A 13934-nucleotide genomic window follows, 5' to 3' on the forward strand; every position below is an offset into this window, starting at 1 on the left:
CATTTCTTTCCAAAACCCAGTAAGGAATTCTTTCTAACTTTGTCAAGCTGAAGAAATTATAGACCCACTGACGGTTATTAAGGAAACCCTATAATTTCAAAAGATTTGTCTGGTAGTATAACCAGGCAAACCTTTCGAAAACGGTCTTAGAACATCAGAGATAATAAAACATGTTTAAGTCTTGGCGTCCTTCAAAATATCTCCGAGACGAGTACTTTCTCTTTGAATGCCTGAGAATATAATTTCATTTTCTCAAGACATGTACCAACACAAAAGCCCACAGCTTTTATGAATACTGGACAAGACTCCAGGGTTTCACATGCAGAAGTGCATGTGAAACCAGGGCTGTACTGTGGTTGGTTTTGGTTAGGCCACAGCAGGAATTTGTGTGTGAAAGTACTGTTTTCTCCTTTAGGTCAGAATTCAGTCTAGGAGGGATTTATGAAACTCTTTAATTTCCTTCACATCTGTTGAATGTACTGTGAGCTGGCACACCAGCCAACAACTACATTTGTGGTGTATTCTCAGAATTACAAGGTTTGTGTTTGAATAGTGTAATAGGTAAGGAGTACAGTTAGACTAGAAATAAGCAGAGAATTTAAATGAAAATGAGTCAAAATCTTAAAGTAAATTACTTTTACAGAAGAAACAAGAAATGATTGAGAAACTTATTTAGTTTTAATTTCATGAGGTAGCCATATTAGAAATAAAATGGAGACAGCACAATCCCCTTGGACTTTTCAGTGATTGTGATTTTATTACACTAAACCTTTCATGCATTCTCAATTTTCAGTGTTTTTTTTTTTTTCTTTGCACCACTTTAGATTTTGAAAAACCATATGTAACTTTCTATCCTAAAGTCAAAGTGTAAGCTCTTTCATCAATTGTCTTTCAATGCATGGTTTGCCATTGATCAGAACAATGTAGTCTTGATTTTTGATTGGGCCCTTTGATATAAATAACTGAATATTGGCATAATGAATGCATTTTCCCCCTGTGAACTGAAAACTCACCCAAAATCATCATTATTAAGTTCAAGGACTGAGGGTTGATGCATGAGCATACTATTACTGCAGACAGTCTTATGGAGGCAGCTATCCTATGACAGGAAGGTGGTATTGAGAGATTTCTGTGTGATGCTCTGGACAGCCCATGTTTCCCTTGGTCACTTTTTACAAGTATTTTGTTTGTCTTTAAGTCACCAAAACAATTGTGATTTTACACAACTGGTTGAGAATTAAATATTTTTTTCCCTAGTAATAATCAAGTACAGATGTTTAACATAAATCAGTCCTGACCTAAAAGACACAGATGCTCTGGCAAAGGAGTTGCCTGACAGTGCCAGTACAGCTTCTGCAGCTCCCAGGGAAACCAGGGGACAGACCCCAGGTGATAAAGCCACTTTCCCGGGCATTTTTCACTGCCTTTATCTGATGCTATATTTTGTAATTATTTATGATATTATTTTGATGATATTTGAGTCAATCTCTAGTTCTGTTTTTTTAAACCCATAGCCCAAAGATTTAGTGAGTATGGCTTAAGGCTCCTTTGCCTGGAGCTTTATCTCTCACCAGATTTTTGCACAGGGCTAGGGCTGTGTTCAAGTTTTACTGTCAGGGACACATTTCTCAGCCTAGACAGTGACAAAAAATGAAAGAAATATCTGTAATGTGAAATCCTACTTCTAAAAGCTGTACTAACCCATATTGCCCTGTATCCCATTCTTAAGATGCACTAGTCAAATTCTACAATTTCATATAGAACTATTAATATCTCAGAACAACTTGTTTACTTTAATCTGAGTAAATATATTTTCAAGCCATTACTCTCTAATGGAAAAACTTCTTTAATGAATCTCTGTGGTCTATTATATACAATATAGAATCCTATCTGCAAAAATGTAATAAGTAGAATTAATTTGAGTTTGCAACTGAACTCTTAAGTCTTTTTTCACATTCAGCTGCAAAACATTATGTTTATTAAAAACAATTTTAGTGTCAGTTGTTCAATCACCTCTGGATAGATGAAAGGTTGGCACAAAACTTGTGGAGTGTAAGCCTGTCCTCTCCTGAAATGTGCTGACTCATCCATCTCGTGGAGATTGCGACTGAAACAAACTGCTGGTTTATATGTTGCTCTCCAGAACATTTTACTGGTGATCAAAATTGAAGACTTAGGATGGAAATTTGCACAGTCTGCTGCTCAAAAATGTAATGACAAGAGCAAGCATGTCTGTTTGGCCTGCCTGCAGAGTTTCACAAAGTATCACCTTTCTTCTCTAGTCCATTGAAGTCCATTCAAATGCTACAGAAGTAACAGAGATAACTGATAAGCAGTTTTCATTGTCTGGGTTGTTCTTCAGCTTTATTGTAGCCATGCTGGGGATTTATGAACCATATCTTCCACTGGGACAGACTCAGTATCGTTTAAGCACTGGAACTGTAATGGTTCAGTTCACCTACATTCTACAACAATCTTTGTCAAGCTTCTGCTATGAACACAGTATTGAAAATAGTATTGATATTTCTTCTTGATATTATTGACATTTCTATCTTGATATGTTCCTATATCTTGGAGTTGAGATTAGTTTACATGAGGAAAAATTTGTTTCACTATTACATTTTTTGTATTTTCTTTTTTATGTGTCTGTATGCTTCTTCTGATACAGATAGGATATTAAGTCTTGAAATGAGCTATTCTCTTAAGAATTAATCTTTGTATTCACTTTCTGTCAGCATTTCTGTCATCCTAACAGTGGCAGGCAGGCACTTCCCTGCAGTCCCATTCCGATGAAAGATCAACTTTTGATTTAATAAAGTAACTGAGAAATTAATACATACAAGTAGTTACACACCTTGAGTTTAACTGTGTCATGTTGCTTGGAAAAAATATCGTGTTGTCATAAGGCATTAGATTGACTGAAAGAATTGATGCTTCATTAATTTTCACAGCATAATTTAAGCTGCAAGACAGAACATCTCATAATAGAAAAGAATAACTTGAAAAAATCTAGAACTCATTGAGTTCAAGATCTAGAATTCATTTCTGAATTTTTGTTAAAAATTGATCTTTTTTACCTTGGGCAAATGGTTAAAATTTTATAAGAAAAAACTGCCAGAGTGCAGTTGAAAAAAATATATAAAAATCTAATATCTTGTGTACATTTCATTTCAGTTGGGACGGACCCTCCGAAGTCCTTTTATGAAGTTTGTGGCACATGCTGTTTCTTTCACAATCTTCCTTGGACTGTTAGTAGTAAATGCTTCAGATCGGTTCGAAGGAGTAAAAAACCTTCCCAATGAAACCATCACGGACCATCCAAAACAAATATTTAGAGTCAAAACAACACAGTTCTCATGGACAGAATTGCTGATCATGAAGTGGGTATTGGGTAAGCAAAACCAAAATATTTACAAGTCCTCCAGGGAAATTAAACATGACCAGGAATAGTGTGATAGACAGTGATATGCCAAAGAGAGAAAGAAAAAATAATAAATAAATAAAATGAATAATGCTTAGCAAATTGCCACCTTTCTAATTTTTCATTTTCCATGTTGAATGTTACAGATGATATTTGTTTGCCCTACTTGTTCTAATCATTGCATCTTAAAGAATGTAGTATTCTACGTAGTCATAGTAACCTAAAGCTTCTCTGTAGGTCATGGCTCTATCTAAACTGAGCAAAAAAAATGTGTCGTTTGAGACATGAATGACTATCCTGTTTTATTACCCTGCCATAAAATCCTATTGTAACTCATTGAACCTCAGTTTCCTCATCTGTAAAATAGGTATATTATTGTTATTTGGTATTTTGTAAATCATCTAGTGATGAAAGTTACTGGGTAAATAAGGGCTGGATTTTATGAAATTTATAGTATGAATTATTTTTATTTATTTATTTTCTCAATGAAATTATCCAAAAATTCTAAGTTATGGATTCATTTGGATGAACCCTTCAAGTGCAAAACTATGTCACATGCACAAGTTAAAGTTCTTGGGAGTTTTAGGAAGATTAAGATATATTACTTTTTCTATAGGCACAATTAATTCCTGGCAGATCAGCTGTTTTGAACCACTAAACAAGCTTGGAAGGATTTATTGGGAAATTGAGCTTATCAACTCTGCAGAATCTTTATGTACCTCTTCTATATCTATTTTTACTCATCACCATGATTTTGATTATTTTGTTGCAGAAGGACAAATAATTCCATGGTTCTATAAGCACTGATGGCATTAAACTGCTCTGAAAAATAGGATCGGACTGCTCTATCTGATGACTTCCTGGCCACCATTTCTTTGTTCCCTGTCCCCACAATAAGCAGAATCCCATACAGGATATTAGACAAGAAAAAAAAATTAATAGATGTCAGACTGGATAGAGTAAGTCTGCAAGAGATATTTTAAAAATGATATTAAAGCAGTTGGACAAGATGATTAGATTTTAGCCTAGGTATTCTTTTCTTATAGGCAGTAGGTATCTGCCTGCCTGGTGAGTTCCTGAAAGATGAAGAAAACATTTCATTTAAAGCAAGGGTTTTCACTTTCCTGGCAGAAGAAAGGTGATTCATTGTACAGACTTCTGAATATAATGAGATTTTCTAATGACTGCCTACATCAGCACTGACAGTCTTCTCTGGCCATTTTACCTACCTGCCTACATAGGTAATATTTCAGCACTACAGTAAAATTCTTGTGTACACAGCCAGTGGACAGCTCTCCTGGGGGTTTGGGCACTTGCTGTGGTCCTGTGTGTGGCCCTCAAATTTAAGAACTGTCAAAACATGAAGGGTCATGAACTGCCCAAATTTTTGGTGCAAAAATATTATAGATATTGGAAATATACATATGTAAGTGTAAATATAATTAAATAAAAGTAAATGTTATAGATAAATATCACAGAAAAAATAGCAAGACATGCTTTCCAAAGAGATAAATGTAAGTAGATAGTAAGTATATATTGAAGTGTAAGAAAACTCTTAGGTACTAAATATGCATAGATGTATTTAATCCTGCTTGGCAACATCTGCAGCTGCTCTCCTCAGTCTCAAGAGCATAGGCATGTTACCTAGATTTCAGTTCACAGTACAATTAAAAAGTGAAATTTTATTTATCCTCAGTTTGTAAATTCCTTCCTGCTGTTTCTGTACTTTCTCTTTTCTCCTTCATACTATGACAGCAATGATGAATGCTGATGACACCTTACTTGTTCCAACCATAGCAGATGATTTTTGAGCAATTAGTTTACAGGTCCCTGATCTTGGTTCATCTGGGGGGAGAAAAATTGGCTGTCTGAATTATTTGGCTGTCAACCATAAAATAATGATGCATGTTCAGAATAGCATTATTTGAGGATAATGTGACACATTACCATAACATACTATGGCCATGAGTGAGTACAACCTGTAATAGCACGCCCCACAATTAATCTTCCTGGAGGTATGAAAATTGGCCCACACGTGTATACTGTAAAAGAAAACTACCAGTGCAAGAATTTCAGTTAGGCAAAAAGCTCACATTGCCATGTCTGGTTCCCAACTGCTTGTAATGGAGGTGAGTAATGGAGTAAGCCAAGCAGAAGCAACAAATTTCAGCCAGGCAAACGTTTCATCCTGTTTACAAGTCTATATCAGTGCCTTTATTTTCCATTAGCCTGCAGTTCTGCCATTGCTATAAAGCATTGTTGGATCAGCCAGGTAGTGTTGGTAGCCCATTTAACATCCCTGTGAACAGCCAGATAAGGAATAGCATTTTAGATGAGAAAATGCTGGTTTGGACTCTCTCCTCTTTGTTACAAATGAGAGTTCAAGGGCTGCTGCTGACAGCCCTGTCAGCACAGAGAAATATGGCAATGTTGTTGTACAAGAACTTGCCCCTTGGTCCATAGCCTTGCAGTGCCGAGCACAGCAATTTAGACTCATGCACCTGCGGCTCATCATCCCTTGGCTACCCCTCTCCCCTTGCATCCCAGTTTCCCCATTTCTTCTGTGAGGAAGGCTGGGATTGTCTGTGTGAGTGATAGGCTAAAAGCATTCACTGAAAGCAGAGAGATTTCATTTAGAGAGACAAATTCCCTGTTGCAAAAGCAGCAGAGGAAGCAGTTAAGCTCTGGGTGGATGCAATCTGAGCACCACTACCTCTGCTAATCCTACAGCCTTTGGCAGATCCAGGAAGGCTCAAAGCAGGTTCTCCAACACCGGCTGCTCATGATTTATGTATCAGGCCAGTGGATATAAAAATCTGACAAACTGTTCCTCTTTGTGCACAGGTGGTGAACAGCGCTTCTTGCATGCTTCCATTTTTCTCCCAGACAGGCTGTGCCTGTAGCTTGACTCTCCCCTGCTGACACCAGAAGAGCTCGTCAAGGTGACATTTCCAGTTATCCTCACTGTGGGATAGCAGGCACGAGAGACCTCCAGAAACTGGAGAGCAGAAGCTGCTCAAATCACCTCTCTGTGCATCAAAGTCAGGGAAACAACCTCTCCCAGAGCCATCAAGGGGTCTCAGAAACACCTCAGAAACACCATTGAAATGCCAGCACACCTTGCAAAGTCTGCTTTACCCTAGCTGCATGCCCTTATCTCTGTTCTCATGTCCCATCTTATGTCTGATCCCCTGAATTTTAGCAGCTTTCTCTCTCCTCAGTATTTTTATTTTAGAAGCTTTGAATTACTCCTCCACAGTGCATATACAATTACCCAGCAGCACTGACCACATAATTACTGTAACTTTTCTACTTGTCCTGAATAGACATTTTTCCATATGTATGGATAAAAAATGACTGTCACGTAGTTGGCAAAAAGAATGATGTAAATTATAGGCCAATAGTGTGATACTTTCACAGAGTGATTCTAATTTTAGTCAGTCTACTCAGTTTTAGACACGTCTTACTTCATTAATGTGTGACTTAGGTATATTAAGTGACCAAGATTAGAAATAAATTTGGGTGGGAGAGTTAATATTTAAACCAGGAAAGACATTTATGGGCATCAGTGAAGAAGTGCTGTGTTTGGCAATGACGTGCAAGTAATATTTCCTGAAGTACTTTGGTACTTTTTATACTGTGTGCACATGCAATGTGCAGCCTAATGTTTCATGTCTATCACTTCTGGGACTTTTTATCTTTTGTTAAGATAGAAATGTGTTTCTTTAATATTTCATCCTCACTCCAGGACAGTTCCTGAGAAACCAATTCTTTCACCTTCTGCCTTAGGCTATTTATTATTAAATCTCACCGTGCTGAGTGACGGCTGGGGATGAAGTTCTTGCTTTTACTCAGCCGTGCACCTGTGGACACGAGCAGATGAGCTGGGAGGCTCCTCTCCTGCCCTCCCCCTGCTCAGCACTCAGCAGACCACAGGCTGCCTCCCAGGACAGACCTATAGGAGCCATAACCTATATCACGGCACAGCTCCTGAAATCTGCCTGGAGATCCCAGGGCTCTGAGGTCACAGGCTAGCAGTGCCTTAGAAAGCTAGTTTAATTTTTCTTTGCCTTCTAAAGCCTTCCCAGGGCATGGCGACTGACAGCAGCTGCTCTGCATTCCTCCAGCCTCCAGCTAGATTCACACTGTCTTGTTTCCTTCCCTATAACCAACCTCTGGCTGTGCCCCGTGGGACACCATGTGCTTCCAGGAGTCTCTGAAGTAGCCGAGCAAATGCATTTACACGCCACACCATGAGAGCTTCCAGCAAAGAGGCTGAAGAAGAGTTCATAAAAAGGACAAGGTTGCAGGAGGCCGCATGGAAATTGGCAGGCCCTGCTCCTGCTTGATTAAAAGTGAATTTTGCTGCTGCCATGGAAACAGAATTGGAGGAAATATTTGTAATTATCAGTGGGTAAATTATTGCGACATTTCATCCAGTCAGAAGCAAGATTTTGGCCCCAGAGCCTTGCTGTGACTGAGAGTCAGGCAAGCTGGTGAATCTGACCTGAGCATTTGGCTCCAGTTTGCCCAGTGAATTTGTGTGTCCTCCCCAACACTACCCAGTAGAAGATGGATGTCAAAATATTTGAATTTTCTGGCTTTGGCATTTAGATTTATCTGTAAGTGTATTGTTAGAAGGGTTCTAAATTCAGGTTAAACACAGGATTTTTGAAGTGGTAAAGCAGACCTCAGTGTCTGGAAATTCATTCTTGTTTAATATATAAAACTTGACGAAAAGTTCTGCAATGGCAGAACTTCTGGCTTTTCTTTTCTCTGATCAGATGGTATTTACTACTAGATCAGAGTTCCTTTCACTAAGCTGTTTCCATTTTTAAAATGGACTCATTCTCTGGGTTAGGAGAGGAGAAAAGCTCCAGCAGAGCAAGCAATACCACCTTCAGTAGCCCAATTTAGCATGAAGACTTTGGAGGGAAGAGAGGAAGTCTGTGTTTTTTTTCTGTGTTTGTTTGTTTTTGTTTGTTTGAAGTAGATCTGCTGTAGATATCTTCAGTATTTGAGAACCATGCTTTCACATCAAAAACCTATTTTACCTTTTAATAAAATAGTGAAAATTCAACCTCAAAGGCTTAAAATATATTTTTTAAATTTATTTATTTAAGATGACACATGAAGCATTCTCTTGAGAAATTCAGTTTAACTGTAGAATTGTTTGCTTTGGTCTTAGAAGCAACCAGTAGCCAGGCAATGGGGCTGTTTGAATCCAAAAATACCTTCTGTTTCTGCTGGTTAAACATGCTCTGGCCTTTCCACAGGCATGATATGGTCAGAGTGTAAGGAGATCTGGGACGAAGGTCCACGAGAATATGTGTTGCATCTCTGGAACCTGCTGGACTTTGGGATGCTGTCCATCTTCGTGGCATCATTCACCGCCAGGTTCATGGCTTTTCTCAAAGCGACCGAAGCACAACAGTACGTAGATCAGTACGTTCAAGATGATGACCTCAATAATGTCACCCTTCCCCCTGAAGTTGCTTACTTTACTTATGGTAAGATGCTTTTTGCTATCTAATGCTTCCTGTTCTTTCAGGTTTATGTGTGGTACTGATGAAAACACCTTTCTTTTTGTGGTATTTATGAAGGTTATTTTCAAAATAAAATAAATTATTCTGAGATCTACCCATCCCAGCCATCTTCGTAAACAACCCAAAGGAATCAAGAACTGAGCCTCATTGAGTCTCTAAGTCAATCACATCTTTACAAAATAGCTTGAGCAACAAATAATCAGGAACTGGGAGTGAGCAGGATATAATTTAAAATAAAGATGAATAAACCTGCTCCATTTTCCAAATTTAAGAGAGGAGATGTGAAAACAAATACAACATCTGGAGCTGCATTTCTAACTGGCGGTGTGCTATGCATATCTGCTACAACCAATGCCTGTGTAACAGACACAGAAACACAAAGTACACCCATAAGCTGCTCCTTCTCGAGAAAATCTTTATTTTGGAGATCCTACATCATCTGTAAGTTCTAACATTTGGAAATGCAAGCAATAGTATAGCCTTGACAACATTATTTTTGATGGCTGATATGGTTCTCTGATATTCACAGATGAATAGAGCTTTGTGCCTTATGTGTAGGGGCTGGACATCTCTGCAAGCATGAGATGTGACCCTGGGCAAAATCTGTGGGGACTTTTTGTACATGGAGGGCTGCAGGATATCTAGAGATCTGAGCACAGAGGAGCACCCTTTGCTCCCTAGGTTTACAATACAATGTTCTAGCAATGTGCTTGGGGCTGGAAAAGCAGATCCAGGCTGTCAGATTTCATCCATTGTAGACTTGCACCATGCAGCACCAGAGACATGCCCTGACCCCACACCAGGGTGCACAGCCACAGGTTTGCTGGTGGGGTGAGCTGGTACTGGCTCAGCCTCCTGCTTGGTGTGCCCCCCCTGCAGGTAAGCATCCCTCTCCCTGCCTGGGCAAGCAAGAGGCTTCTGAACTTACACTGTGGTTTGCCTCTCTCTGGTTTGCTGCTGACCCATTTAAAGTCAGTTCATGCTACAAAGATGCAAAAGGTCTAGAATAGAATGTCACAACCAGATTCTGTGAATTCCACCATCTGCTTCTTGTCCTTGGGTTCAGATTACTGAAAATAATGCCTGAGTTTACTGCTGTGTCCTTAAAGATGTCATATGTTTTAGCTCTGAGTCAATACTTTTGTCGAGTAGCTCAGCTGATACAATGACACTTATAAGCTATATTAATATATTAATATAAACGTTCAAATTTTCAGTAGATTAAACAAATGATGTGTTTCTAGTATCAACAAGAAGATTTTCAAAGTGGAAATATTAGAATGATTACATTGCCAGAATTGGTTTTAATTTAAAGATAATACAAAGATAATACACTTGATGGCTATATCTGCTTTATCTGAACAAATCTAAGCCTCCTTGTCTAATGGTAGGAAAAGAGGTCTCAGGCTTCTTAATGTTTTCTTATATTCCTTATATTGATACAGTGCCATGTATCCAAAGCTATGGCCAAACTCCACTGTGCTGTGATTTTAGTTTTCCATCACAAGGGCTTCAGCTGGAAAAGGAATAGCACAATTTATATTCAACTAGGAAACTGAAAATACCAAATTTGTTTAAAGCCATGTTATTTATTTGCTGTGTGACTTTGGTAAATCGCAGTGACTTGCTCATTTCTCTCATCTTTTCCATGTGAAAAATACAACTATGTCTTACCCATCCTTGTAAAGCATGCTCAGGACTTCAGTAATCAGTTATTTCAAACCTTCCTTTTTTTCACCTGGCCAAACCCAAGATTCTGCCTTCAAAAGGGGTCATTTATCATCATAACTTCCATGTGCCTCGTTTCATTACTAATACCTAATGTACGTGTATTGTTTTAGCCAGGAACAAGTGGCTCCCCTCGGATCCTCAGATCATTTCAGAAGGACTGTATGCAATAGCTGTGGTACTCAGCTTCTCCCGCATTGCTTACATTCTTCCAGCCAACGAAAGCTTCGGCCCCCTGCAGATCTCTCTGGGGAGGACTGTGAAGGATATCTTCAAGTTCATGGTCATCTTCATCATGGTGTTCCTGGCCTTCATGATTGGAATGTTCAACCTTTACTCTTACTACCTTGGTGCGAAATACAACCCAGCGTTTACAACGTGAGTACCTAAGGAAAAGGGGCTGCTCTTGCAGGGCTCAGTCCACCCCGGTCCACTGCCCTTGCTGGGTCTACTCAGATACTCAGGGTGCTTCCAAATACTCTTCTGCTGTTAGTTCTGTAAAGATCATGTGAGGTGCTCGGCTGAAAACAGAGAAGTGTCTGTATAGCAGGTGACTCTGTATGCAAACATAAATCCAGCTCTTAGACATGCTTAAACATATCTTTGTGTTCTTATTCCTCTTTCTGTGAGCCCAACAATTTTAATTCTCCCTTCATCAGCTGCTCCCTTCATTTTTCTGCCAGGGCTGCCCACATTCCTTTGGGGCCCTGATTCCTTAAGTCCAGTTATCTCTCTGTCCAACCAACACACTCATTCAGCTCTATTCTCCCCCCCCCCCCCCAAAAAAAAACACAAAAAACACTACTCTTCATCTCAAACAGAGATGAGACCAAAACATATCTGCATGGCTCTGCAGGGCCAGTGTTTGCAGTGTTAGAGCTTCCCAATGTGCAAGATAGGCACAGGTTTACAAAGAAGGCTCAAAATGATACAACTAATGAGTTTTATACACCCTCCCCACCTCTTCTTATTTGCATAAGTACTTTATTTTCTTGCAAATAATTAATGACATTTTATAAGAATTCTGCCATTTTGTAATTGTTTAGAAATTGTATGCTCTGCTCGTTTCAGAGAGCTATCTAAAGTTTCTCTTCTAGCTGCATGGGGAAGTCAGATCCAGACTTTGGCTGGGAAACTCGTACCATAGCCTCCAGTCCTGGCAGCCAGCTCAAAGCCTGAGCTCGGGGAGATGGGTAGTTCAGAAATGGTTATTTCTGGAAATCAAAACAACAGATCAGGAAAACATTCTGTGAGATGTTCAGGAAATTTTCAGTTTCTCTGTTTCTCTATTAACAGTGCAGGGCAGCAGCCTCCCTCCTGTGTGCTGGAACTTATCTGCAATGGCACCATGGGAGGTTTCAGAGGTGGGAACATCCCAGTGCCCTGCTGTACTTGCAGGAATGTCCCCTATGGCCAGAGGAAAGCCACCTCCTTTGCACCAGCAGAGCACCACAGCAGGCAGCTTTCTGTGCACACAAAATCACCGTGACTGCACGGGGACGCAGTGGGGACTTCCCTTCCCATATGTCAACCTGTGAGGGAAGAGGAAAGCTGGGTGTGATGTTTCCCCCTTGCTGTGATCTGCCTTCAAGGCAACTGTGCCACACTGGAAATACCTGAGCTGCAGAGCAGGCAGCAGCTGGCATTTGATGTGTCATTTCTCTATCGTGTCACACAGCGAGCTGGGGGCTTAGCTTGTAACGCCTCTAGGAGAAACGACCTTTTCAGCATCATTTCTCCTGCAAGTGGCTGTTTCCTTCTAAATGCTCGGGAGCCAGTTTTACCGCCCTACCCTTTTGTGCAACATGTACTTTGTACCCTAATGTTTAAATTTTCTGATTGAGCCAAATATGCCTTCTGAACCTTTCCTGTAACCTCAGGATACATTTTTAATGGAAGGATTTATGAGGCTAGACACAATTACATTTATCTGTACTTGGTAGTAAGGTAGAAGAAAATTGAGTGTGTGGGATGTGACTTGCTGCTTATTTGAAAAGGAGATGTCCTTGCAGCACAAGAGGTAATGAGAAGTTGAGTCGATACCACCCCTGGTTGTCTCAGTTATGGTCCTCAGTACGAGCCCCAGGCGTGTCACCGGAGCACACCATTAACAAATTCCAGTCTCCAATGCAATGGTGGTATCTGTCTAATTAACACACGTGAGCCAAGTGGGTCTTCCAGGAATTACTGTCTTTTGATGGAAATAATAATTAAACATTGACCAAAATGAGGACTTCTCACTGGACTAAATATTACTTAAAAATACTCAAGGGCTGTCTGGGCTGGGGAGAGTCTTGTCAAAAGGTAGCGCTCTTCCTCCTTAACTTCAGCCTTGTGATTACCTATCCTATCCTGGAGGGACTTCATTTCGTTATGAAGCAAATTTTCCATAAACATGAATTTTCCTTTTAAGAATTTGGAAAAGATTTAAAATAGACTTACTGTCTTCTGGTTACTTAAGCACACGGGAGCGTCAGATGATGATGAGTGAAAATGAGATTCTTTCATCATATGAAACAAAGACTGTAGACTAACATTCATCCTAAAAATCCTTCTCAGACATCTCATTCAACAAACAAGAATCCTTGAGACGTACAGTCCCAAACAATTTTAGTAAGCTATAAACAACATTGTATTGGCAGACAGGCAGCTACCAATTCTAGCAACATTTCCTCCTCTGTTTATCCTGAGCTGCCTGTGGGCCTCGCTGAATGCAGTGGTCTCCTGCTGCCATTAACATATTTGTGAAAAGAATGAAGATTTCACTATTAGAGCTGAATAAGTAACTCAAATATTGTCAAAATTCACTGAGGCAAAGAATAACACGTACTTTGCTGTACTCGTAATGACTCTGTGACTTCAGTGACTTCACTGAATACATTTCTTGGCAGACACGGTGAGAATTCTAATGAGAATAGGTGAAATTTTACAGAAAGCAAGTTTTGTACTCAAAACTTTGTCTATTTTAATACGGGACCTGACTCGGATATCACTTGCCTAACCAGGACAGAAGAAGGTCCTCTGGATTTGCTCATTAAGTAGATTGTGGCCGGTTCCAAAGGGCACTGAAATGAGAGCTCACTCTGAATATCACGTTGGATATCCTCAGTGAGCAGACAAGGAGCTACTCACTGAAATAACTTTGCATTGGGCGTTTGAGAAAACCACAGCTTACCAGGACAGTAAGAAGGCAGATAAAAGAGTGTCTAGATTATCACTGAGAGGAAATTGTTTTCTTA

The 13934-nt window shown here is 39.7% G+C and overlaps 1 protein-coding gene across 3 annotated transcripts in view; it reads left to right on the forward strand.

The window, feature by feature from the left end:
- The window catches only part of TRPC7 (transient receptor potential cation channel subfamily C member 7), a 71784-nt gene that overhangs the window by 41698 nt on the left and 16152 nt on the right, over window positions 1-13934 (forward strand). For 2 of the 3 annotated variants that reach the window (XM_035338917.1, XM_035338918.1), the window contains exons 5-7: window positions 3175-3391; window positions 8698-8931; window positions 10809-11073. In XM_035338917.1, the coding sequence (XP_035194808.1) occupies window positions 3175-3391; window positions 8698-8931; window positions 10809-11073 (716 nt within the window). The remainder of the gene's footprint in view (window positions 1-3174; window positions 3392-8697; window positions 8932-10808; window positions 11074-13934) is intronic. The other variant, XM_035338919.1, reaches the window with a different exon arrangement.

This window comes from Oxyura jamaicensis, chromosome 13, assembly GCF_011077185.1.
Source record: "Oxyura jamaicensis isolate SHBP4307 breed ruddy duck chromosome 13, BPBGC_Ojam_1.0, whole genome shotgun sequence".
Lineage (NCBI taxonomy): Eukaryota > Metazoa > Chordata > Aves > Anseriformes > Anatidae > Oxyura > Oxyura jamaicensis.